Source organism: Pteropus medius, unplaced genomic scaffold (assembly GCF_902729225.1).
Source record: "Pteropus medius unplaced genomic scaffold, Ma_sr-lr_union100, whole genome shotgun sequence".
Lineage (NCBI taxonomy): Eukaryota > Metazoa > Chordata > Mammalia > Chiroptera > Pteropodidae > Pteropus > Pteropus medius.
Window position 1 is genome coordinate 2522932 of NW_024343732.1, and position 27980 is coordinate 2550911.

Sequence of the window (27980 nt, forward strand, 5' to 3'; positions counted from 1 at the left end):
AGAACCTTCACAATAGCACCCTGTCTTCAACTGCCTGGCCCAGCACAACTGCTAAAGAACAGGAAAGGTTTCTGGGGATGGCAGGACCAGGCTCCCACAGTGGGAAAGCACTGGGACTTTAATACACACCACAACACTTGAGACAATGGGAAGGGCAGGCAGAAACGCAGTCCGTAACACTCTACAGTTCAAGAATGCTCAGTTGTGGTCTGGAAAGTACGTTTGTGTGTTTCTGCACAATACTCAGTAGTAAGGCCGTCTGGGGTTGTTCTGAAGGAGGTAAAAAGATAAAAGGGGATTAATGTTGACGTCAGAAGGCAGTTCTTCCAACCTAGAACCTTCTAGGGGCAGCTGAGCTCACATCCTTGAGATGGTAAGGAAGGCTATAGGGAGGAAGGAGGGGCTCAAATGCAGGTGGAATGGTGGAGGGGGTCGATGGTGAGACCTGGCCTAGCTAGAGTGAGGAAGGAGGGACTTCTGTTACTAGCGCTGCCACCCCACTACCGTGGACTGCAAGGAACCAGTGACCCAGCCAGAGCAATGTGGGGGATAGGGGTGCACGCACCAGAGGGTTGGGCCGGAAGCGGTAGGCCAACATCATCCTCTTGCGGAAAGCCTCGTACTCATCGTCCTCCTTGGAGAGCTCAGCTGGCCGGTCAATGCCAAAGCCAGCGCCATCCACTGTGGTGGTGCCTCTGCAGGGGATGACAGGGAATGTGAGCAGGGGAGCAGGCTGGTGCCAGCACGAGAGGGTGTGTGGGGCCTGAGCTGGGGCAGGGAGGCCTCGCCCACTGGCTTGGGCTCAGCAGCAGCAGCAGCTCTACATGAGGCTGTGGGGGTCATGCAGGCTGTGCTGGGCTGAGGAATATCTATGCAGGACATGGCCAGCATGGTGGGAAGAGGGAAGAGACTGAGTTGGCCTAGTCACCAGAGTTCACAGCCAGGACCCCGATTCCAACTAGGGATAGGACTAGACCCAGGCCCTGGGCCTGCATCTGTTTGGGATCCCCCATATCCACCCCGAATTGGGGGCTACACTCACTTGTTGACTGGGTTTTTGATGCCCTGGCCCTCCGAGCCTAGTCCGTCGCCCTCTTTCCAACCCATCTTCATCAGCATCTGGTAGCCGATGTTCTCCACAGTCAGCTTGAACTCCTTGTACTCAGAGTAGTCAGGCTCACGGCCCTCCTGCAGGGCCAAGAGGGTGTCATCCCCCAGGGACCAAAAAACATCCCCCCAGCCTCATTGGCCACTGGCTGGGACCACTTGTCTGTCTGCCTCCCCCGCCAGGTCAGACCAAGCTCCGCCTCCTCAGTGTCCCCAGGGCCACACTTAATGCTCCCGGGCAGCCAAGTCAAAGGCAAAGTGATGGTCACTCGGGCCTTCCCTACAACGGCAAGATTAATGTTCACCAGCAAAGAAAAGGCTGTTTTGGGAGAGATCTGTTACACAGAGTGCAAAAAAGAAGCCATGGTCAACGAGGTGATGAGGCTTTGTGCACATCAGCTGTCTCTCCTTGTGCACAGGAAGAATGCCAAGCTCTTGTTCTGAGGAGCCCAGTCCGTGTGGGCTTCTGCCTGAGAAACGCTTTGCCTGCACAAGGCACCTTAATTGGCTCCAATGGAAGCAGAATTTCCTGGGGAAATATTTCTAAAGTGGGCAGCTGAGTTGTTATTTGCAAATTCCCAACAAGGACAGTGTCTGCCACCAACAGATGCTTCCCTCAGAAGAGGGCCTGTCTCCTATGTATGAGGAGGCTGCCTGCTAGACAGGCCCACAAGCAGGGCTGATGCTTGGGGATGCCCCACTTACCTTCAGAGCCTTGAAGGTCTCCATGAACTTCTCTAGCTCATCTGGCGGTAGGAAGTCTCCGATGAAATGCTTGCCGCGGCCCATCTTCGTTAGCTGCTCAGCCCACTCTGCCCAGACAGATGGGAAAGGTGAGAGGAGGGAAGGGGGAACAGCCTTAGGGGAGGGAGGCAGCTGGTGGAGACCCCGACTCAAACCTTACTCCCAAAGGCAGCCCTGCACCACTCCTTTTACTACTAAGGAAACTGAGGCACAAAAGGCCAAGTCTTGTGCCCAAGGCCTTAAGGCCAGCAGGTGAGTAGGGCTTCCTGCACCACAGTGCTCTGAAGGCAAGGCCCCACCCAGACACTCCTCCCCGCCCCCCGGCTTGGCTCCTCAGCGCACCCCGAGTCTTATCCATCTCCATGCGCCGCAGCTGGTGCTCCCAGGTGCCCAGCTCACTATCCACCTCCTCATCACTGTCATAGCCATGCTGGTGCTGCTGCAGAGCCTTCTCCCATAGCAGCTGCATGTCCTGCATCGCGCGCTTGTGCTGCATGATCATGTCATACATCTGCTGCATCTGGAGGTGGCACACACTGTGAGCAGGGCCTGTACCACATATGCATGGCAGGAGCGCCTGCCTCCCCTGTGCACATTTGGGGCTCCTTCCTTGAGGCAGGCCTGTGAGCAGGGCTTAGAGCAAGTGCTCAACAAGACACTGAGTCCTATGCTGGGACTTGCACTGATTCCCTGAGTCCCTGTGCTGAAAAAGGAGGCCCCTCTCTTCCTTGCACAGAGTTGAGCACCACTGCCATGGACTGAATGAGGACAATGCAGGCTCCTGACCTCTGGGAAGGTCGAGGGTGATGTGACAGGGTAGCTACACTGGAGGAGGTGGCTGGGGTGAGCCGACCCCAAGGACTGATGGGCCAGTGCCTCTGGAACCTCAAGGAAGCAGCAGAGAAGCTAAGCTGGCCCTCACCCCAACACTGCCCAATACCAGCTGAGGGGCCCTCACATAATTCAGGGTGCCCAGTGCTAGCCAGGCCCATTCTGGACTGGATGCTGGAGGAAACTAGAAAAAAAAAAAACAAGTGGAAACTATCGAGTGGGAACAGTCTACAGGCACCATGTGGAGTAGCTATGGAGCACCTGGCATTGAGGGATGACAGGTCAGCGTGATGAGGCCTGAGTTCTGGGCTCAGCTACAAGCTGGTGGGGGTGCCCTCAGGTGTTGGCATGCCATTGATGGGGGATCTGCCTGCCCAGGAACTTCTCTGCTGACTCTGTGACTACTGCAACGTGAGGAGGAGTAGGGGAGTCCACCGCCAGCTGCTGTGGAGCCTGCCTCGCCCCCTGGCCTTACCTCTTGCTGTTCCTTCAGCTGCTTCTTCTGGGCATCCGACAGCTCTGTGACACCCACTAAACCCACGGGCTTCCCCTTCTCATAGCCGAGCCCCTTGAGGTCCTGAACTGGAAACAAGATATAGGCCATTCAGAGACAGACACATGGGCCTGGCCCTGGTCCTGTATGTGGTGCCAAGTCCATTTGTTGATGACACCTGAGGCACGTGGAGCACACAGCAGGGCCCTCATGTCAGGTTGGTTAGTATCCTATGTCCTGTAACGACCACAGTAGTCATGCCTTGCACCATCACGTGCACCCAGTTTCATCCGCACTCTCCAGGCAGGGCGGGTCCTACATCCCCATGTTGCAGACGCTGACACCAGAACTCAGAGGTCAAGGGTCTCACTCAAGGTCACATGGCTAATGGGTGACATGGTAAAGATTCTGCAGAGCCCAAGACATGAGAGCAGAGACGAGCATGTGTGTGAGCACACGCACACTCACACACACTGGCTCTTGGAAGCTCTGTGGCAGACAGATACCCAATGTAGATACACAAGGTTTGAAGTCTTGCGTAAGACTCAGCTGTGTGGCTCTGTTAGTTCCTTCTAGGAAGACAGCTGACTGTCCTCACAGCAACTGACATTTAATTTGGCATCAGCTTTGGAGCTCGGCTAAAGCTGGCAGCACTGATCCATGTGAAGGTGCTATGACATCCATCTGGGCGGTGGAAATGACCACCCCTCAGGCGGTGGCTTCCTGGGGGAAAAGCCAACTAGAGGGGGTGCAGAGGCCCCTCTGGGAGGGTGGAGAGAACTGAGTTCTCCAGCTCCTCAGGGCTGGGGGTTTTGTTAGCAAGAACCACCTGCAGGTGCTCTGTGACCACAGGACTGCACCCTAATCCCTCCTCAAAGGTCTGCAGGGGCTCTGAAGGATGTAGGGGTCCTGTAAAGAGAGTGAGGGGCCAAGGTCTGAGCATCCTGCCATGTGCCTGTATTGTGCCCACAGGCCCTCTTCACCAGTGAGCAGGTGATTGGGGCCTGCCCATGCTCCCCTGTGATGGTGTGGGCCAGTGGGACTTGAATGTGGACCTAGAACACGAGGAAGTCATCTTCACTAGCAGGAGCGGGGCTTGCATTTGTCAGAGCAGCACTCATATCTGAGCACCTTCCTGTGCAGCTGCCACAAGGGCTCCCCTCTCAGCAGCAATCCAGGCCCCAGCACCCTCAGCCCAGCTGGAGATGCTATCTAGAGTCCCAACATCCTAGGAATCTTTAATTAGCAGCTTTTCTCTTTGCGCCAGGGAGGCACAGTGCAAGAAAACACCCTCAGAGCAGGGCCAGCAGGTCAGCCATGTGACCTGGGTGAGCTGCCTTTCCTTGCAGGCTATAAGGTGGGCGGAGGGTGTCAGACAGATAGCACTAGACTGGCCTTTTTCAGTAACCCATTATCACCTGCAGAATGTAAAGACAACAGACCTCTCCTCCGCCCCCTGCAGGTTTGGCCATCCCTGAAACTGCTGTCAAGGAGGGGAAAGTTGGAGGTAGACCAGCCGGCAATTGTGCTTATCATCGTGCATTTTCCTGGGCTTTCTATGACAAGGCTGACTCCAATTATCTTAAAGCTTAAGGGAGATAATATGATCCATCTATATGCTGTCTATAAGAGACTCACTTTAGATACAAAGGCACAAAGACAATGAAAATGAAAGGATGGAAAAACAAATTCCATGCTAACAGTAACCAAGAGAGCTGGGATAGCTATTCTAGTATCAGACAAAATAGACTTTTAAGTCAAAAAAGGTTATGAGAGACAAAGGATGTTATATATTGATAAAAAGTTTGATACAGAAAGATAAAACAAATATACACCTAACAACAGAGCCCCAAGATATAGGAGGCAAAAACTGACAAAATTTAAGATATTCTACAATAATAATTGGAGACTTCAAAACCTTTTTAATAATACACAGGACATCTAGACAGAAGATCAATAAGGATATAGAGGACTGAACAACTCTATACATCATTGGACCTAACAGACACATAGAGAACATGCAACCCAACAGCGGAATACACTGTCTTTCGAGTGCACATGAAATAATCTCCAGGACAGATCAAATATTAGCCAACAAAATAAGTTTTAATAAATTTTAAAAGACTGGAATCATACCAAGTATCCTTTCTGATCGCAATGGAACTAGAAATCAATAACAAAAGGAAAATTCACATGTATGTGGAAATTAAATAGCATACTCAAAAAAAAAAAAAAAGCCCCGAAAACCCCAATAGGTCAAAGAAGAAATCACAAGACAAATTAGAAAATATTTAGAGATGAATGAACACAAAAGCATAACACACCAAAACTTCTGGAATGTAGCAAAAGCAGTGCCAAGAAAAAAATTTATAGCTATTTAAATGTTCACATTAAAATGAAAAAAGGTCTTCAATCAATAATCTAACTGTTCACCTTAAGGAACTAGAAAAAGGAGAGCAAACTAAATCCACGGCTAGCAAAAGGAAGGAATTAAGGATTAGAGTGTAGATAATGAAATAGGGAAGAGAAATACAATAGAGAAAATCAACAAAACCAAAGGTTGGTTTTTTGAAAAGATCAACAAAATAGACAAATCTTTAGACAGATTGCCTAAGAAAAAAAAAGAAATAATTACTAAAATTAGAAATATAAGTGGGGATATTACCAATGACTTTACAAAAATAAAAAGAATTAAAAGAGTGTATTGTGTGTGCCAACAAACTGGATATTCTAAACAAAGTGAACAAATTCCTAGAAATGCACAAAATACCAAAACTAACCCAAGAAGAAACAGGAAACCTGAATAGACTTATATCAAGGAGACTGATTTAGCAATCAAAAACCTCCCAACAAAGAAAAACCCACAAACAGATGGTGTCGCTGGTGAATTCTATCAAATATTTTAAAAGATTAATGCCAATTCTTCCAAAATTCTTCCAAAAAATTAAAGAATATTTCCCAACTCATTCCACGAGGCCAGCATTACCCTGATACCAAAGACAAAAACACTACAAGAAAACCACGAACCAATATTCCTTATGAGTACAGATGCAGAAATCTGCAAAAAAAAAAAAAAAAAAAAAAAAATTAGCAAACTAAATCCAGCAGCATGTTAAAAGGATTATTCACCATAACCAAGCAGGATTTATCCCAGGAATGCAAGGATGGTTCAACATGCAAAAATCAATCAATGTAATACTCCACATTAATAGAATGAAAGAAAAAACTCCCACATAATTTCAATTGATATAGAAAAAGCATTTAACAAAATCTAACAGCCTTTCATGATAAAAACACTCAATAAACTAGGAACAGAATCATACTTCTTCAACATGATAAAGGCCATATACAAAAACATACCACATCAAACATCACACTCAATGGTGAAAGACTGAAAGCTTTCCCTCTAAGATCAGAAACAAGGTAAGCATGCCTACTTTCACCACTTCTGTTCAACGTAGCACTGCAAGTCTTAGCCAGAGCAATTAGGCAAGAAAAAGAAATAAGGCATTAAAATTATAAAAGAAGTAGTAAAACTGTCACCATTTGCAAATGATAAGATCTTACATGTAGAAAACCCTAAAGAATCTATAAAGAGACTATTAGAGCTAATAAATGAATTCAGCAAAATTCAAAGATATATAAATCAACACACAAAAATCAATTATATTTCTATAAACCAGCAACACATAATCCAAAAAGGAAATTAAAAAAAAAAAACAATTCCATTTAAAAATCGTCAGAAAGAATAAACCACCTAGGAATACATTTAAACAAGGAGGTGCAAGGCATGTACAACAAAAACTACAAAACATGTTGGAACCAATTAAAGACCTAGGTAAATGGAAAACTATCCAGTGTTCACAGATTGAAAGATTTAAATATTGATAACATGTCAGTACTATCCAAATCAATCTACAGATTCAATGCAATCCCTCTCAAAATCCCAACGGTGTTTTTTTGCAGAAATAGAAAAGCCAATCTGAAAATCCACTGAAAATTCAAGGGACCCCGAATAGCCAAAGCTGGAAAAAGAATGAAATTGGAAGACGAACACTCCCGATTTCAAAACTTACTACAAAGGCAATGATCAAAACAGTGTGGTACTGACATAAAGATAGACATACAAACCAGTGTAATAGAATAGGGCCCGGAAATAAACCTTAACATCTATGGTCAACTGATTTTTGATAAGAGTGTCAAGACCATTTAATGGGGAAAGAACAGTCTCTTCAACAAATGGTGCTGGGACAAATGGATATCCTTAAGCAAAAGAATGAAGTTGGACCCTTACCTTATATCATACATAAAAATTAACTAAAAATGGGTCAAAGACATAACTTAAGAGCTAAAACTATAAAACTTTTAGAAAAAACCATAGGAGTAATTCTTCATGACCTTGGATTTGGCTATGGTTTCTTAGCCATATTATTTTTTTCATTTATTGCCAAAATCACAGGCAATAAATGAAAAAAATAAATTGAACTTCATAAAATTTAAAACTTTTGTGCATGAAATGACACCAAGAGGATGAAAAGACAACTCATATAATGCGAAAAAATATTTGCAAATAATATATCTGAACAGGGGATAATATCCAGAATACATAAAGAATTCCTACAACTCAGTAACAAAAGACAACCAATTTAAATATGAGTAAAGGATTAAAATAGACATTTCTCCAAACAAGCTATATAAATGACCAATGAGTGCATGGAAAATGCTCAACACTATTAGTTATTAGGGAAACACAAATTAAAACTATAATGTGATTCCAAACTTTATACCTGCTAGGATGGCTATAATGTGAGGATGCTGGAGGGGACATAAAATGATGTAGAGCAGTGGTCTCCAAACTTTTTGGTATCAGGGACCAGTGCTCCTATGAGAATCTAATACCTAATGACCTGAGGTAGAGCTGAGGTGGTGATGCTAGTGCTGGGGAGCGGCTGCAAATATAGATGAAGCTTTGCTTGCTCATCCACCACTCACCTCCTGCTGTGTGGCCCAGTTCCTAATAGGACACAGACCTGTCTGTGGCCCAGGGTTTGGGGACCCCTGATGTAGAGAACAGTATGGTGGTTCCTTAAAAAGTTAAATGTAGAATCACCATATGACCCAGCAATCCATTCCTAGGTATCACACAAGAGAATTGAAATCAGGAATCCGAATAATACTTGTACACGCATGTTCATAGCAGCACTAGTCACAATTGCCATAAGGTGGAAACAACTCAAGTGTCCATCAACAGATGAAGCATAAACAAAGTATAGTCTATCCACCATTGGAATACTACTGAGCCATAGTAAGTAAGGAAGTTCTGACATCTGCTATAACACAAATGAACCTTGAAAACATGATGCTCAGTGAAAGACACCAGACCTCATGACAGAGCCCACCTGACAGAGGTGAAGGGGAGGCGTCCACATCTCTCTGCACCAGCTCGGCGGGTGGGAGCTCCACCTTGTCCTCCTCAGGCCCCCATCGGCTCTTTCGCTTCCTCTTCACAGTGGCTGTGGTAGCCGGCTTCCCATGGGCAGCTGAAGCCAGGGTGACAGTGGGCGAGGGAGCAGATGAGGCAGGGCAGGTGGCGGTGGGGGGCAGATGCCCTAAGGGGCTCTCAGGAGGGGGTCTGCCCTGGAGGCAGAGGTTGGGTGTCGAGTGAGTGCCCATGGGGCCCACCCTGGCTTTCCGGAACTCCTCCAGCTTCTGGCGGTAGTACTTGTACCCTTGGCTGCTGGGTTCATATAGAAAGCTGCAAAGGAGTGCGGAGCATAATGTCAGTCAGGGCAGGAGCAGTGTGGACCTTGTGCAGGCACTTCCAGATCAGCCAGGGTCTCCACTATGACCTCCGGTCCTGCCAGGTCTCAGTGGCTGCTGGCTCTGATGGCCCAAACTTGAGAAACGGTGTGACATGCCACAGCTTATCATAATGCTGAGGGCCATACCAAGCCCCCATTCCATCTTTATCTGGCACTTGTCACACTGTCATTGATCCTCTGCTTCTAAGGAAAAGGGGAGAACTCCCTCAGACCTGCCCCAGGCTCTGCAAAGCTCTTCCCCTACTATCCTAGATGAGCGCCAGGGTCTCCAAACCAAGAAATCCTGAGGTGTGAGAGAGACCTGGCGCCAGAAAGGGCAGGATTTATCCCAAACTAGAAAGCTCAGCACATCAGTGCTTCTCCGATGCATCCGTGAGAGGTGTCAATGCAAATAAAGCCAAATAAAGGCACTGAACATCGGAATGGATGGGGACCTGGACTCCAACCAAGGGCAGAAACCTCCACCTCACTGGAAACCATGAGTCCCCTCAGTTCCCCATGGGATGGTTCCCCCTTGCCTCCCGGAAAGCTCAGAGCAGGCAGAGGCTGCAGTTCCTACTGTACCTGCCTAGCATCTCACAGACTATGCATGTCCTGACACCTCTGGGGTCCACATCAGAAGGAAGAGTCACAGCCTACCTCCACATAGCAAAAACTGTGCACAGCATGGGTTACATGGCTCTCGACAAGAAGGGGCTAGATCTACACTCACAAACCTGAAGGGACAAGTCATGGCACAATGCTGTGCTACAAAAGCAATATGCAGGATCGAAGATGCCATAAATTTCTTTTGTATAAAAGAGACAGCAGGAAGAAATTCCACAAACTGTTTCTGTGTGTCTACATGAGAGCCAGGAGAGGGGTGGAAGGACTCCCCACCTCCCCAGCCCTGCTAATATTGGTACCTAGGGTGGGATGGAGGAACAAAGAGATGGCAGCATCTTCTTTGTTCTCCTGGGTAACGGTACATGCATGTACACCCTTCAGAAAACCCAGTAAGGAACACTAAAAATTAAAACAAAGATAAAAAAAATCTTTAAGCCAAGCTAACTAAGAAAAAAGAGGATACAAATAACAAATAATGGAAATGAAAGAGGAGATACACTACAGGTCCAACAGACATTAAAAGGATAATAAAGGATTATTATGAACAACTCTATGACCACAAATTTGATAACCCAGATGAAATGGTCCTATTCCTTGCAAAGATACAATCTGCCAACAAAACTCACAGAAGAAACAGACAACCTGAACAGACCTATTTCTAGTAAAGAAGTTGAATCAGTAATTAACAACCTTCCAAAACATAAAGTACCGCACCCAGGAGTTCAGTAATTTCTACCAAACATTTAAGGAAAAAATTATACCAATTTTCTACAATCCCTTTCAGATGACAGAAGCAATGAGAATATTTCCTAACTCATTAAATTACCCTAACAGGAAACCTAGACAGAGATGAGAAAACTATGGACTAACATCTCTCACGAATATAGATGCAAAAATCCTCAACAAAATTTTGGCAAACCAAACCTACCAATGTATGAAAAGAATTAAACACCATGACCAAGTGGTACTTATTCCGATCACGAAAGGCTGGACCAACATTTGAAAATCAAGTAATGTAATCCATCACATCAACCAGCGATCACGCGATCGTATCAAAAGCTGCAGAAAAAGCATTTGATAAAATCCAACACCCATTCATGATAAAAACTCTCAGTAAACTAGGAAGAGAAGTGATTTCCTCAACTTGATAAAGAATATCTACAAAAACATCCCCAGCTAACATACTTAATGGTGAGAAACTTGGAAGCTTTCCCACTAAGAACAGAAACAAGGCAAGAATATCCCATCTCATGAATGCTTTTCAACATCTTACTGGAAGTCCTAGTAAATGCAAGAGAAAAGAAAAGGAAACAGGCATGCTAACTGAGAAGGAAGAAATAAAACTGTCTTTGTTTGCAAATGACATGATTGTCAATGCAGGAAAAAACAAGAAAGAACGGACAAAAAAACTCCTGGAACTAATAAACTATTATAGCAAGGTTGCAGAATACAAGATTAATATACAGAAGTCAATCCCTTTTCTATATACTAGTAATGAACAAGTGGAATTTGAAATTAAAACCACAATACTACTTCCATTAACATTCAAAAATACAAAATACTTAGGTATAACAATATATGTACAACATCTACATGAAGAAAACTACAAAACTTTGATGAATGAATTCACGAAGAACTACTGAAATGAAGAGATATTCCATGTTCATGGATAGGAAAACACAATATTTTCAAGATGTCAGTTTTTCCCAACTTGATTTCTAGATTCAATGAAATTCCAATCAAAATCCCAGCAAGTTATTTTGTGGATAATGACAAAATGATTCTAAAGTTTATATAGAGAGACAAAAGACCCAGAATAGCCAACACAATACTGAAGAAGTACGAAGTTGGAAGACTGACACTACCTGACTTCAAGGCTTATTGTAAAGCTACATTAATCAAGGTAGTGTGGTATTGAAGAAAGTACAGGCAAACGTATCAACAGAACAAAATAAAGGACCTAAAAATACACTCACATAAATGTAGTCAAGTAACCTTTCACAAAAAAGCAAAAGCAATACAATGAAGCAAAGACAGTCTTTTCAACAAATGGTGCTGGAACTGAACATCTTCATGCAAAAAAAAAAAAAAAAAAAAATGATACAGACCTTGTACCCTTCACAAATATTAACTAAAAATTAATTATAGTCATAAATGTAAAATGCAAAAATATAAAACTCTTAGAAGATAACCCAGGAGAAAACCTAGGTGACCTTGGGTATGGCAATGACTTTTTGGACACAACACCAAAGGCACAATCCAAGAAAGAAACTGATAAGCTGGACTTCATTAAAATTAAAAACTTCTGTTCTGCAAAAGATAACGTTAAGAGAATAAGAACACAAGTCACAGACCAGGAAAAAATATTTGCAAAAGACATATCTGATAAAGACTGTTATCCAAAGTATACAAAACACTCAAAACTCAATAAGAAAACAAACTACTCAATTTAAAAATGGACCGACGACTCGCAAGATGGCGTAGAAAGCAGAGGCTGGGCACGCCCACTCTAAAGACCACACCAAAATTATAACAAAACTAGAGAGCAATCAGTACGTGGAGTTGTTTGAGGTCTGGCTGAATAGAAGCCCTACAACCAGATCACCTCGAATAACAGGTCACCTCGAAACAGTAGGAGGGGCGAAGACATGAAACAGCTCTGTCCCACAACTGTGTGTGGCGATCGAAAACTGGGAGGGCTATCTTGGAGCAGAGCCACCTCCCCCACCTGAGGAGCAAGGGGTCCCCACCACATACTGGGCTCCCCAGCCTAGGGTTCCAGTGCTGGGAAGAGAAGTCACCACAACCTCTGGACGTGAGAACCAGTAAGGTTGGAGCTTAGTGAGACGGGCTGCGGGAAGTGAAGATTCTCCTCTTTAAGGGCCCACGCCTGGCCTCACTCACTGAGAGACTTGCTTGCTCTGAGTTCCAGCAGGGACACATGGAGAGGTGCTGAGCAGTCCAACCTCAGGACAAGAGCTGGAGGGGCAGCTTGCTCCTGGACAGAGATGCACGCAGAAGGCATTGTTCCTTTGTTGAGCACCCCCACACCCAGCCTGAATCCATCTAGGGGATTCCTTGAGACTCTGCTTCTCCCAACATATGGGTCCACACAGGCCACTTCCAGTGATTTATTCCATACAAACAGGCTATCCTGGCTCCTGCTGTAGACTTTCCCAAAATCTCTTAAAAGCTCACAAAACCCAAAGAACCAGCATCTGACCTTGGCATGTCCTGTACCTCTTGCTGAGCAGCCCCAAGTCCCGCACTAGTGGCAGCCGGCCTCGGTTTCTGACTTAGCCCTTCAAGGCATCTATAAACCCAGCATGAGTGGCTGCCATATGTGGATTGTTTGATGACTCTTACCAGGTGGCCCCAGAGACACACAGGCTGCAGATGAACTTGGCCTGCAACTGGACCCCTCCCAAGACTGCCACTGGGCCCCACAGCACATCTACTACATAAAGTCACTCAACTAAGACTGAGAGCCTTAGGAGCCCTACCTAATACATAAAAACAGACACAGGGAGGTAGCCAAATGGAGAGACAAGGAAATGTGTCCCACATGAAAGAACAAAACAAAGCTCCAGAAAAAGAATTCACCAAAATGGAGATAAACAATGTATCAGATTCAGAGTTCAAAACATTGGTTATAAGGATGTTCCAGGAACTTAGGGGATGAGTAGATGAACTCAGTGAGAACTTTAACAAAAAGATAAAAACCATAAAAATGGAGATGGAAAACATAATATGGAGCCAGTCAGAAATGGAGAATTTAATATCCAAAACGAAGAGTACAACAGAGTGGATGAAACGGAGGACTGAATCAGCGACATAGAAGCTGGGGTGGCAGAGGACACCCAGTCAGAACAGCAACAAGAAAAAGAATCCAAAACAATAAAGATAGTTTAAGAAGCCTGTGGAACAACATCAAGAGTAACAGTATTTGCATCATAGGGGTACCAGAAGAAGAGAGCAAGCAAGGAACTGAAAACCTATTTGAAGAAATAATGACGGAAAACTTCCCTAACCTGATGAAGGAAACAGACATATAACCCCAGGAAGTTCAGAGTCCCAAAGAGGCTTACACCAAGACACGCATCATAATTAAAATACCAAAGGCTGAATTCAAAGAGAGAATCTTAAAAGCAGCAAGAGAAAATCAATCAGTTACATACAAGGGCATGTCCATAAGACTGTCAGCCAATTTCTCGACCGAAACTTTATAATCCAGAAAGGCTTGGCACAAAATATTCAAAGTAATGAACACCCAGGACCTACGACCAAGATTACCCAGCAAAATTATCATTTAGAATCGAAGAACAGATAAAGAGCTTCCCAGAGAAGAAAAAGCTAAAGGAGCTCATCACCACTGAGCCAGTATTACAGGAAATGTTGGAGGGACTTCTCTAAGAAAAAGAAAAATATAGGTATCAAGAGTTTAAATAAAGAATGGAGATAACTACATATCTATCAACAAGTACTTCAAATGAAAAAAAAAAAATCTAAAGAACAAAACAAAAACAAAAACCAGAAACAAACTCAAGCAATTACAGAGAACGTTTTGAGGGTTACCAGATTGGGGGGGGGGCGGGTTGCTGGTTGGGGGTGTCAGAAAAAGAGGGAAGGAATTAAGTACAAATTGGTAGTTACAAAATAGTTATATGGAGATAGAAAGTACAGCATAAAGAATATAACCAATAATATTGTAATAACTATGTATGGTGTCAGAAGAGCACTAGATTTACTGGAGTGATCACTTTTGAGTTATATAGAAGCCTAATCACTATGTTGTGCACCCAAAACTAATATTGTATGCCAACTATAACCGAAAAAAAATTATTATTGTTAAAGATATATATATATAAAATGGACCAATAACTCTAATGTAGATACCTCACCACAACTTTACAGTTGGCAAATAAGCATACGAAAAGATGCTCCACATCATGTATAATCAGGGAAATATAAATTAAAACAAAGAGGTACCACTACACACCTATTATAATGGCTTAAATCCAGAACACTCACAACTCCAAATACTGGTGAAGATATGGAACAGAGGAACTTTCATCCATTCCTGGGGCAGTGCACATGGGTACATCTACTTTGGAAGACAGTTTCATGGTTTCTTACAAAACTAAATGGTTTCTTACAAAACCACATGATCCAGCAATCACACTTCTTGGTATTTACCCTAAAAAGATGAAAATATATGTCCCCACAAAATCCTGCCCATGGATGTTTATTACAGTAGCTTTCTTCATAACTGCCAAAACCTGGAAGCAATGAAGATGTCCTACAATAGGTGAATAGATAAACAGTGGTACATCCAGATAATGGAATATTATTCAGTGCTAAAAAGAAATGAGCTATCAAGCCATGAAAAGACATAGGAAAACTTAAAAGACATAAAAAAACTTAAGTGAAAGAAGCCAATCTGAAAAGGCTACATACCACATGATTCCAATTTTATGTCATTCTGGAAAAGGCAAAACTACCAAGTCAGTAAAAAGATCAGTAAAAAGGTCAGTGGTGGTCTGGAGTTAGGGAAGAAGATGGGATGAACAGTCGGAACACAGGATTTTAGATCGCTCCTCTGGTTGGAGTGATCCTGTCCCTGGAGTTAACCAAAATTAACACTCTGGTGTCTTTCCTTCTTTTTTTTTTTCAGTGCAGATTTATTTTAACTAAGTTGTGTTCTATTTTCCATATTCTGATTTTTTAAAAATTTCTTAACCCAACAACATAAGGCTTTGCAATTAGAATGTAGTGAAGTGTGCTGTGGTAGCAAGGCACCTCCACTGACCAGCCTCCTCATCTTGGTTTCCTTATTTATGAGAAGCCAGCATGCCAGATTGTTGTAAAGAACAACAGGTGGCTCACACAGGTGATGTGTTAGAGATGCAGTTAGAGATGCCCACTGGGGCTAGACATTTAATGTCACTAATTTTTCATACTACAGACAATGTTGTATTTAACATTATTTCTGGAGATAGCATCTCAGAAGTGGGATGACTGGTCAAAGGAATGGGTGAATGTAGTTATTACAGACTGTTTTCCAAAACACACAGATTCTGGCATGTGCCTCGCTCATGTAGGGAATCAGAAGGGAAGTATGAGAGCAGCAGGAACAAGAGGTGGCTATCTGATCTGGGAGAGAGAAAAGTTGCCTCATAACAGACCCTGTGAAGACTGAACGGCCCTTGTGATATGAACTTGCATGTCCTGCCCAAGCTTGGATACCCAATTGCCTCCCAGTATAGTCCTCTCCAGTATATAGCGTGCCAAATGTGGTCTCCCAGACCATGCCACTGAGCATATGCCAGTGATGCTCCCATGAGGGGCAATATTCACATGGAGGGCCTGAAGCCACTTGCACTAACAGTGTTTCTTGATCCCTGAAGAAAAGGCTGGGCTGCAGCTGCTGAGCTCTGGACTCTCTGACCAGGGAGAGCCACCTGGGATCGTGGACTTGGACAGAATTCCATAATCTCACCCACTTTGCCTGAGATACAATTTCACAGTCAGCTTTACTCATGATGAGTGACAATAAACTAAGTTCCCTGTTTAAATAAACTTACTTGGGTATATGAAAAAAAAAAAAGTGCAGTGACTTACACTCTTTAAGCAGACACTGGTTTGCCTTTTCCAGAATGTCATATAATTGGAATCACAGAGTGGTCGCCAGTATCACAACTATTGGAGGAGATCTTGGGTCTCCTAAGCTCCAGACCCAAACACCCCATGGGCCCCTCAACAAGACACCTGAACACCTCACTCCCTCTGCCTCCCTCACTCCCTCTGCCTTGACCCTCAACCTGGCATGTCTGATCACTCTCGACAACTGTGGCCAGTGACCCTGGAAATACAGTTGACTCCATCACTCCCTATCCAGACTCTCCTAAGTCTCTCAATAATCACCAACCTAAGCCTTCCGGAACCTGGCCCTGCCTGGCTCTGCGGCCCTTCTGCACTGTGCACCAGTTCTCGCCCTGCACCCCAGCCACACTGGCATAGTGCTCACCATCTCTGCTGCTTCACTCCTACGTGGTGGTCTCTCTGGACACCCTTCCATGTTCTGAATCTAGCTCATGCTGGCTCACATGTGGGAAACACAATTGGCTGCCTATCCAGTATCCACTCCCCCTTCTTTTTTCCTGAGTCCCCGGTGGCATCTAGAGCTGCTAAATCAATCAGCCCAGACGGCAGCTGGTCCTACACTTTTTGTTACAAGCACCATCACATCTCCTTACTGAGTAGGGACTTATGTTACTCATGCCCAAAAGTGTCCTTACCCCACTCTGGGTTCAGCGTTCACCTCATAAGCCTCTGCTGATCCTGCCCTGCAGCAGCGACCACCCCACCCCCACTCCCTACCAGTTTTCCCTGGTAAAGAACAGATGTTAAGCCCCTCCAACGAATGGATGAATGGGTGAAGAGACCCAGCCCCATGGGCTGCGGTGTGACTTCATGGCGAGGGACAGCAGGAGGACCAGGCTGCTTGTCCCACCCCTTCCATGGAACCTGCACACAGGCTAAAGATTCTCATTCCTCAGAGCCTGAGGTACCACATTCCTTGCTTTCCTGCTGTTCCCCTCATCATAAAGATGAGACCCTGAGAATGCACACAGTGAGCAACATAGTTCTGTGAGGCTCTGCTCTAGGGCCTCGCCTGCCCCCAGCCTGGAGCTGCTGTCTCTGTTACAAAGGGAGGCAGGCAAGTGCTAGAAATTTTCTCAATGAGGCATGCAGAAAAACACAAGGCCCCAAAGTCCTTGCACACCTGCCTCAGAGATGATTCGGGGAACCAATGTGCACCTGGGGAATGCCTATGTGGTAGTAAGACTGGGCTCTGGGGCCAGAAACTCTTGGAGCTGAGTCCTGGCCCTGCCAACTTCTTGCCATGGGACTCTAGCCTGTCTTAGAACCATACCAAGCCCATTTCCTCAGTGGGGGACAGAAGGGGTGGAGCTGTGACCAAGGTGTCACCTCCCTGGTGGTTCCCCCCTTACCTGAATGCCTGGTTCTCACGGTTGTTCTGGAGGGCAATGGTTTCCACCTCAGGACCCCCGTCCGCTATAAATCGGGCCAACTTTTCTGCAAGATTCTTGACTTCTTCGTCCTCTGGGGGTGAAACTTTAAGCAGGCTGTCAGTACTGAGCTCAACTCACCACACCCAACAGCCTAATTTCTGCTAAGAACCCCACGGACAACAAGAGGGGTTTATTTTAGGAACAATGCAAAGAAAAACAGGCAAATGGGAATCAGATTACTGCACTGGGACCAAACACCAGAATTAATATTACAATATATCTCAAGCCCCCACCCCCTGTCCTTTCCCATCCTGTAGGTCTCAGGGGCTTTAGGCACATGCTGGGACACAGGAGCAGAATGTGAGGGAAGGTCTTTGTCTGGGCTAAAGAGGAGATGAGAACTCCCACTTCGGTCTTTCTGCCGGGGACTGCCCAGCCAGGTTATATGGGGAGATGGGCCTGGCCTTTCTCTCCTGGGGAGGTCAAGTCAAAGGGCTGCAGGTAACATTATGGACCGAACTCTGTGGCCCATGTCAGGCCTAAACATCAATTCCTACCACCCACCAGCACTTGGCTGGGATTTTCATTACAGCTGGAGACCATCCAGCATCTTTCACATCCCCTGACACTCATCCAACCAGGATCTTACCAGCTGATTGTTTCTGTCACCCAACCTCCTCAGGCCCCCTCCGCAAGTACCAGACACTACATTTGTCTCTATGTATCCTCAGTGCCTGACATGTGGCAGGTGCTCATTAACACTTGTTAAAATGACCATGAACCAGTAAGCAAGCATGCCTTCTCTCTGTCTCCTTTGTATGTACAGGGCTCAGCTCCTGGCTATGACCTTGACCTTGGCCCTGGGACTTCTCCCCACTTCTCATAGCACTGGTGGGAAGGGTGGTTCCAGTCACGGCTTGACCCTGGCTGCCTGCAGGGCACAGACCTAGGTTGTCAATACCACCCCATGCCACCAGGAACCCTTATTCCATGTGGGGTACAGTTTGTCCACACCTCTCCAGAACCTCCCACCACCTCCACCCACTTACCTTTCTGAGAGGTTGTCTGTGACTTCTGTGCTTCCTTTCTAATCTCAGCCACCTTCTTTCTGTAGTAGAGGAACTCCCTGCTATTCTTATCGTGCAAAAACCTAAAGAGGAGTTTTATAAAACAGAGAAAATAAGTGATAGGGCTAGGTGGACCTATGCAGTTTCTGGAGATGTGTAATGTAAAAGCAAGCTAGCAAGCAGAAACATCTGACGGGACCCAAAACTAAGTCTCCGCGCCACACTGGAGCCCCTTACAACCTCTGGTATGAACTAGAAAGTGCTTAGAACAGTGTATGGCCCATGCAAGCAAGCACCCAGCCCCGGCCAGCTTCAATCACCACTAGGGTTCCACAAGAACATCTGCACGTACTACTGTGTGGCAAGAACATTACGTAGCAGTGGCCTTCCCCTCCCAAAAATACTTACGAAAATGCCGGGTTATCCTTGTAGTTCTCCATAGCTACTTTTTCTAACTCGGGGCCTCCTTCTGCCACAAAGCGGGCCAATTTCTCTATCACTTTCCGAGTCTCGACTCCCTCTGGGGGTGAAACTTTAAGGAGGCTGTCAGTACTGGGGTTCAACTCACACACCCCACAGTCAACAGGCACACTCTCTCTATGGACCACAAGGACAGAGGGGTGGGAGGAGAAGAGGATGAAATGCAGGAGGTTGTCAGGCGTCCTGGGTCCATGCACAAAGCACTGTGACGAGGGGGGAGTTGGTCTAAACAGTCTTCACGAGACACACTGGGCGGGAGAGGAGTGTGTGAGCCTCCCAGAGGCTGAGCCGATCCCCAGGCTGGAAGGCAGACGTCAGAAAACATAGCCAGCCTCCCACCGCCGCCTTTTTTTTTTTTGGAATGCTTAAGTCTTTTTATTTACCAGTGTTCAGTATAACAAATTGGTTCCCTTACATCCTTCAAAGATGACAAATTCTTTTAAAATATTATAAATTCTGATTTAAACACATTAGGTGGGTTTCAATCCATGGCAATTAATGTCATCATAGAGGCTCAATCGTCCCCTCTGTGGCTGGTGGAGCCTCTTCAAGCTGGCTCCTGAGACCTTTGGACATAACCCCAAGCGTCTTGATTGACTCCTCGCTATCTGCTGGAACTGGATGCTCCAGGATCATCTCATATACTTCCTGCCCAAACCCAGAGCCAGCCATTTCTCGAAGAAGTCCTGATTTCCATGAGTGAGAAAGTGTTTCCAGTGCTTCTGCGTGCTAGGGATGCTCACTCCAACAAGCTTAATCATTACCTCGGGGCCTTTTTAGTAAACGGAGCTATAAAAATATATTTTTGGATTTGTGTTAGTCTCCCCTTTGAACCACATGGAACTTGCTTTTGTATTTTTTGTTGGCCTGTTTCTGAGGCCGTCGGCCACTATACAGTCATGTCCCTTTAATAAAAACTCTCGGAAGAAAGTTATTGCCGTCAGTCAGTGCCCGAGAACACTTGCTCCTCTTGGCAATGGGACTAGACACTGAACTTGTGGTGTCTTACTCCCCTTGCTGCTTGGGCTGCCAGGAAGCTGGGACGGGGTTGGGGGGTGGTATACACGTAACCCGAGGACCCTCAAGAGGTCCCCGGGACATCTTTGTGCCCAACTTTCCCCCTAGCCTCACCCTCCTCCTGCATTCCTGACAATGACCCTGACTTGGTCACTGTTTACAAGCACAGGTGCTTTTCTGAGGCCTCATCAATAGGAGTCCTTAATAGGGCCTTCAGATATACACTGCTCCTCGTAAAGCAGCAGTTCCTGGCAGGGTACTGTTGGAACTGCCAAGGCACCTCTCTGAGGAAATGCCACCTTTCCTGGCTCCAATTTAATGCTCCATGGTTTGAGGTTGGCCACTGATCTACTCAGATGCACGGCCTGAAGCTGGCACCTTCACCCGGAGCAAGGGGTCTAGAGGCTATCACGGCAGACCATATAGTCACTTCAGTCTGTCCTCACTGTCAGGGTGACATGACTGTGCTAGCCAGCCTGGGCAGAGATGGCCCAGGACTCCACAGGGCTCAGGTGGCACTGAGGCCCCATTCTGAATGTGGACAAGGTTGAATGCACTAGGATGATTACCACTACCTCCTCCACCATGGGGCCCAGACTGGCTCACCAAAGTAGCTGTCCTTCCCTGGGCAGGAGAGTGAACTCTCCAACCTGTAGGCTTTTACCTCCAGCCTAAACTGGCAGGGATAGGTAATCACATCAAGAATTGGACCTTCGGGCCTCAGAGGGCTTGGAGGGTATGCAGCCAGCCTGGAGAGCCAGGGAAGGTCCTCTTCTCATGTTGGGAGGAGGTCGCAAGTGAATGCTCCCTGAGGATGCCCCTGCCCTGGCTGGAGACCAGCCCCCAGAGTGGATGATAGGTCCCAAGGCTCCCAGGATGAAGCCCGCACTCCTGCAGCCCCTACATGCTCCCTTCTCAGCCCCTCCCCACACCCTTCCTCCCCTTACCCCCATTCCAAAGGATCCCGCCCTGGCCCTCGGCTCAGCCCGGAGGCCTGGCAGCTCCCCTAACCGTAGTCCCAAGCACCCCATACTCCTGGCTGCGTTCTCCCCACTGACCATGGGTCCGCCAACGGAGCTGGAGGGAATGGTGGAAGGAGGACGGCAGCTCCCGCACCTTACCTTTGATCTCCAGCCACTGCTCGTAGTCCTCTTCCTCATCCTCATCAGGAGACTGGAAGACACTCGGGCGGCTGGCCAGGGGCAGCTGCTTGGCGTGCATGTAGTTCTTCACCTGGCCCAATGGGCTGCTGATGATGGGGGGCCTCTTCCCAGCACGGGGGAGCACTCGAGGCGGGGCACTGGGCACACTGGGGGGGGTATCTTGGAGGGAAGGAAGAATACCTGTGCTCCAGCTCTGCAGTGCACCTTTCTGTCTTGCCGCCTAACCCGGGTACCATCAGTCCCTGGGGGCTGGATCCTCAGCTTCCAGCACAGAGCCTGGTGGGTGGTGGGTACTCAGGGAGGACGCCACCCCCATTTAACAGATGAAGGCATTAAGGCTCAAAGAGACTTTTTGTGGTCACCCAGCCCTGGGCAGCAGCTCTGATTAGAGGTGCCCCTAATGCCTACACTGACAAGCAAGGGACACACCAGCTCTTCCAGATAAGACCTGAATCCCACACCCAGTTTACAACCATTCTCTCTGTCAACGGCAAGCCTGAATAGGCATATTCTGGGCTTTTCAAACACAGACCCTGTGATGAAGGGCTCATCCAGCCTGTCCTCCTATTCTGTGGGTAAATCTGGCCTTGGGTTAACTTTTTTTTAGCTGTTCCCTAGGAAACCTGACAAAAGTCGAAGGTCAGCTATTTCACTAGCACCTTTCTTACAGTAAAAATGAGCTCCAACTGGTAAATAATACAACTATAGTTATCAGTGGGCTCCCCGAGGGCAATGATTCTCACACCTGGCATGTCCCATGGGCTCCTATGGTCCAGGAAGCTCCCCACCTATGAAAGGAGGTCCCATTCCTCACACCTGAACTGCCACTCTGACCCAAGCCTTGGTCCCACAGCCCTGGGGCCTGCTTAGTCCTGGCCTCCATGTCCCTGGACCAAAACCTGAGTTGTCTCCACTTCTATAGGGTAAACACCTTGAGGGTGGGGTTTGCACTCTTGCCCTGGGCATTAAGTGTGGGAGTGAGCGAAATGAGGATGCTCAATGAATTTGGGATGAGAAGAAAAAGTCTGAGGCTGGGCCTGCCATTTTTGAGAAGCCAGGGACTCCCAGGGGAGAGACCAAGCAGTGTGAGTGTGAGTCTGAGCAGGAGATGGCACAGGGGAGACTGCACTCACCTGTGCTAGTCTGCGCCTTCTGCAACTTCAGAAACTGCTGCAAGAAGCTGCCATCGTTGGCAAACTTGTTGGAAACGGAAGAGTTGTGTGCGTTGGCAATTCTAGACCCATGACAGAAGACAGAAAGGGTAAGCCTTGAGCACAGGGGCTAAGCATGCCTTGCTTGTCTTGGCCCCACACCCACCCAAGTTCTCACCTGCTGGGACCCAAAAGCAGCCCCTAGAGATGTCTGGGGACTGCCGAGTACACAGAGCAACCTTCAGAGTAGTAAGCTGGGAGAAATCTTGTTCTATTCAAAGCAATGCTACATATACTGATGTCAACTCTTCCCAAATATTGACCTTCTAGGTCCAAACAGTCTCCTCAACAAGATGGCTCAGAACCACCTGCTCTCTTCCTGCATAGTACCTATCATACCTGTTGTTAACTAATTATTTGAGCTGTTACTGGCTTCCAAGTGTGTCTTCCCAGCTAAACTTACAGTTCTCCAAAACAGGGCATATGTGTGTCTGAACCATGTGTGACTATAGCTCCAAACCTGGGTCAGCCAGTACTTCTGTGGGGATCACATATACACAGGAAAACACCTAAAGTGATCTCTTGCTGGGAGAACCATAGGGGAATTATGTATTTTTATTATTTTTATTTTCTCTCTTTTTGCAAACAGTATGTTTTATTCAAATTTTTTTAAAAATCTATTTCTAACATATCAGCACAAAAGCAAACCCAGGGGCTTGAATATTTAATTCAAATTCATTTTTCCCTTTGATAAAATAGAGGCTCATTATGAGCAAATGGGAATGATGAAAAACAGAAATATAGAAAGCAAAGGAAAAAATGCAAGTCTTCCCACTTCACATTAGCTACTATTAACACTTTGGTGTATTTCTTTGATTTGTCCCTAAATTAGAAATAGAAGGAAATTAGGCTGTGATCACAGAATATGTCCCACGTCTTCCATTTTCTATTACAATGTTCCATTCTGCTCCAACCTTGAGAATTCTTTGTATACATTGCTTCTTAAGGCTGAGTAATAATCCATCATACAGACCCAACCCAATAGCTGATAAAAAGCTCCGGAGGCAAAAGGTTTAGCCTTTTTCCCTTAAAATTAAGTTTTATCCTACTAGAAATCTGTTCTAATAAACTAAAATGAAAACAACCTAAGTAATCAACCTAAGTAATCAAGGGGTACTAGCTAAATAAATTATGGTATATCCACAAGGCAGATGGAGCAGCCCCGAAGTTAAAATTTTAGAGATAAAGTAATCAAGTGCAAATGAAAAACAAAAAGGCATGATATAAACAATATCTACAGTATAGTGCTACTTGTGTCAAAATATACTTGAATTAAAAATTGTCAGAAAAACCTATCAAAATGCAACTAGCACTTGTCTTTTGGTTGCAGGATTATGACTGATCTTGGTTTTCCTCATTTTCCTCTCCTCTATTACCCAGATTTTATAACATGTTTATAAATTATCTTTAAAAAAAATAGGCACTAAAAAAAGTGGTTTTTTTAATAGGCAGTAAAAGTTATTTTACATGAAAGAGAAAGTTCTGCTGATAATCAGCCTTGGCATTAAACAAGCAGGGCCTTCTGGTGATCCTGGCCATGTCCTCTCACTTTGTGCATCTCCCAGGGAAGGGAAGAAGATGCAAACAACAAAGACAAAAAAAGACCTCAGGGTGGCAGTTAGTCAGCAATGAATCCCACTTTAAAACCACTTGAAACAAATGGTGGGGGTATCACACAGCTGTTAAAAAGGCTGGCTCTTGATGAACAGATAAAAAGTGGCCCATCCACAGTGGAATATTATTTGGCCATAAAAAAAAAAATGAAGTCCTGACACATGCTACAACGTGATGAACCTTGAAAGCATTATGTCCAGTGAAAGAAGTCAAGACACAAAAGGCCATGTCAGACATCATGTGAAATATCTAGAATAGGTAAATCCATAGAGAAAGAAGTAGATTAGTGGTTGCCAGGGGCTGGGGGAAGGGGAAATGGGGGAATAACAGATAACGGGTATGAGGATTCTTTTTGGGGTGATAAAAATGTTCTGGAATTAAATAGTGATAGTTGCATGATGCTGTGAGTATACTAAAAAGCACTAAGTTGTCAATTTTATGGCATTTAAATTATATCTCATTAGAAATAAATAAAACTTAAAAATTATGATGGTTAAAGAGTTATAATGTGGGGGAAAGCTTTTCTTTCAAAAAGTGGATGTGGGGGGAAACAGCACACAGAACTGATCACAACTTCACGAAACAAGGCAAAAATGTGGGAAGGGAATGTCATCAAAATGGTTGTCTTGAGACAATTTGAATGTTTCCTATTCCTTCAGCAAGAAATTTTAAATGTTAGTGTTCTATGCTTTTACAACATATTTGCATAGCTACCTGTACCATGCACCACCCACTTTGTTCCTTTTCAGCTACCTGATCCTGGTGCTGGTATTCAGCAGCCTCCAGGAGACCCTCTTGAAAGTGATCCTACAGGCCTTTCCTATCTTAGTGAAAGTCCTTCCATAACTTCAGAGGCAAGAGCCCACCTACTGACAGATCACTCAACATCCAGTCCCCACTTCCTGGGCACCCTGGAGGTGCCAGGCCCTGGGTTGCAAAAGGAATAAGATCTAAATCCTGCCCTCAAGGAGATGCCACAGACTCTTAGAATAGGTGGGAGCTGGAACAAAAGTTGGTAGAGGATTACCATGATCCACACTTCAGACCACACAGGAAGGGGCTGCCTCTCACTGTCCATAACCAGTCTGAAATTCTTAAATCTCAGCACCCTTGCTCAAAACTCTTGGGTGCCTGCAGTGTTTTTCAGGACAGGCTGGAGGAAACCCTGCCTGAAATATCTTCCACCTGGGTCTGGAACAGCCCCTTTAGCACAGCAGATCAGGCTGCTTGACACATGGCGGTTCTCTCCCCTCTCTGCCCTCTGTGGGGAAAGCCTTTCTCTACTTCCTCAATGGACTGGCTTTGCCTGAGCCTTTAGAATGCACAGCCTGTTCTGCGCTCCTACAGTGGGAACACACTGCTTCATGTTACCCACTGGCATCTCTGGGGTTAGAATTGGCACCCTCTTTGCCAGTATTGGGAGCCCCACAAGAGCAGAGACAGAGTCTGGATTTTTGCTCTGTAATACACCCCTAGCTTGTCAGCAGTAAATAATTGTCAAGTCAAGAATATAGCAGGCCATCCTCTGGGCTCCCACACATCCCTAGTTTCTGTCCTGCCACACTAAGCCTCCTGAAAGAGAACACTTGTGTCACTTCTTACACCATCAGGGTGTAGCCAGATGTAGATACACTGTGGCTACTCTTGGAAGCAAAATCTCTGCCGGTGACTCTCTAAGACTTTAATTCAGCTGCAAAAGACACTTACTCGCCAGGATGTGGGGGCTGAGGGCTGGCCACCTGATTCTGCTTGGCTTTCTGCTCCATTCTGGCTTCAATTTCACGTTTCTTCTGAGCGATGAGCTCTTCTTGGTGAAGGATATTCATGTTCATTTTTCCAGACTTGGGAGGAGCAACCCCAAACCACCGGTTAGCCTTTCCTGGGGAGGATAAAGAAGCACATCAGAAATCACCTTTGCTTAACAAACATGCCCACCAACTGCTGCCTGCAGCAACTGACATTAAAATTGACATTCATACATCCATTCATTCATTTATTCAGCAAACATTTACTGAACTATGTAGCAGGTGCTGTTATTAGGTGCTAAACAAGAGAAATGGGGCCTCTACCCATATAGGACTCACCTCTGGCTAAGGAGACAATAGACTTGTAACAAAAAAAGGAACTGCAAAATTGTGATAAGAACTCTGTGGTAGAAACCAAAAAAAGAAGTGAGGAAAAATAACAGAGAAGGATCTATGGCTAAGGTAGCAAAAAAAATAACCATTAGAAGAAGGGGCATTTAAGCCCAAACCAGAAAGATAAAAAGCCAGCCTCCTGAAAAGCCACATAGAGCACGATCTGGGCAGTATAAGGAGCAGATGCAAAAGGCTGGAAGAAGACTAGTGCATCCAAAGACTAATAAAGGTCCAGAGTGGCCAGAGCGAATGGTTCCAGGAATAGTGGTGCAAGAAAGCAAATCTGGATTTTACTTTAAGATTTTGGGGACGTGACAGGGGAGTATTAAGCCAATAAGATCCAATAGATATTTTTATTTTGTTTTTAAAATCATTCAGTCTACTGATTGGAGAGAGTACATAGGCAGCAAGGAGACCCACAAGGGGACTATCTGGCTCCACGCAAAAGATGATGGTGTCTTCAGACACAGGTGGTAGCTTTGATGATGGAGAAGACACCTCCAAGTTTCCCCATGGGACTGGGAATAAAATCTAAATTCTGAAAGTCAGTTTCCAAGGCCCCTCTCCATTTCCACTTCATCCTTGACATTCTGCAAAATGGCAAGCCTATCCCACCCCAAGGCCTTGCCATCCCTTCTCTATATGGAAGGCTCGCCTCTGCCTCCCAGGCCTCCTCATCTCAAATGTCTTCTGCTCAAAAAGGCCATCCATGACCACTCTGTATCAGCAGCCACCACCTACATTCTCTCACATCATAGCTCTCTCTGCAAATATTTTCTCTTGGTGCACTGTCTCACACCCTAATAGAAAGTAACTTTGACGAAGGCAGGGCACTGTTTTAGTTATCATTGCATCTCAGCACCCAGCACTGCGCCTGGCTCATATTGAGTATTTGCTGAATGGGTAAATGCATCCCAGGCTTGCGGGGCTAGAGCTAGGAGAGAAGAAAGGGCAAAGCTGTGGTAAAGTGGGGGCTCAAAAGACCCAGGAATGTGTACATCCAGAAATATCAGAGAGCAGTTCGGAAAGCGGCTTTTCCATAAAGCGGTACACAGGCCAGACGGTAGCTGCTACGAAAACAGAAGCACAAGACAGCCCAAGGTTGCCGCTGTTTCGGGCAACGGAGCCTGGAGGAGCCCTGAAGGCAGTTATTTCGGAAAAAATAAACCCGGGTGGCAGTCTTTGCAGAAAGCCAGGCGCCGTCAGCAAACCAGGCCTGGGGAGCGGGTGGCGGGCAGCTACTGGGTCTGGGGTCTTGGGAGACCGGGAGGTGCAGAACTCGCCACTTCAGGCTGCACCAAGGTTGAGGTGAGGGGCTGGCGGGTTCGGGCGGGCCTGACCTGAGCGCGAAGCGGCGACGCGTAACCCCAAAGATTCAGGTAGGAGCTTGAGAGGGGGTGGGGGCTGTTACCTGCAACATCCCGGTTGTCCATCTTGAGACTCATCCAATCCCACAATGCTCCAGCGCCACCTGAGGGGGCCTGTTATAGTGCGCATGGCCTAATGGGAGATGTAGTCTACATCAGCCAGCCACGCCCTGCCGCTACGGAGACGCCTCGAGTCTTCCTCGTTGGAACGCAAACCTCGGCCTGTGGGCAACGTCTAGTCTCAATTTTGCGGAGCAGAAGGCGTCGCCTTTTTTCACACCTTC

At 46.0% G+C, this 27980-nt stretch overlaps 1 protein-coding gene across 1 annotated transcript; it reads right to left on the bottom strand.

Moving 5' to 3' along the window:
* Window positions 1–72: 72 nt before the first annotated feature.
* On the bottom strand, window positions 73–27942 carry SUGP1 (SURP and G-patch domain containing 1). The gene is made up of 14 exons (XM_039867983.1): window positions 27741–27942; window positions 25899–26070; window positions 22500–22600; window positions 21325–21525; window positions 19115–19238; window positions 18689–18789; window positions 17619–17742; window positions 8575–8930; window positions 3158–3264; window positions 2194–2371; window positions 1813–1919; window positions 1043–1188; window positions 566–695; window positions 73–270 (listed from the first exon to the last, which is right to left on the bottom strand). The coding sequence occupies exons 1-14, from the start codon at window positions 27772–27774 to the stop codon at window positions 244–246; spliced, it is 1908 nt and encodes a 635-aa protein (XP_039723917.1). The 5' UTR covers window positions 27775–27942; the 3' UTR covers window positions 73–243.
* Window positions 27943–27980: the final 38 nt, after the last annotated feature.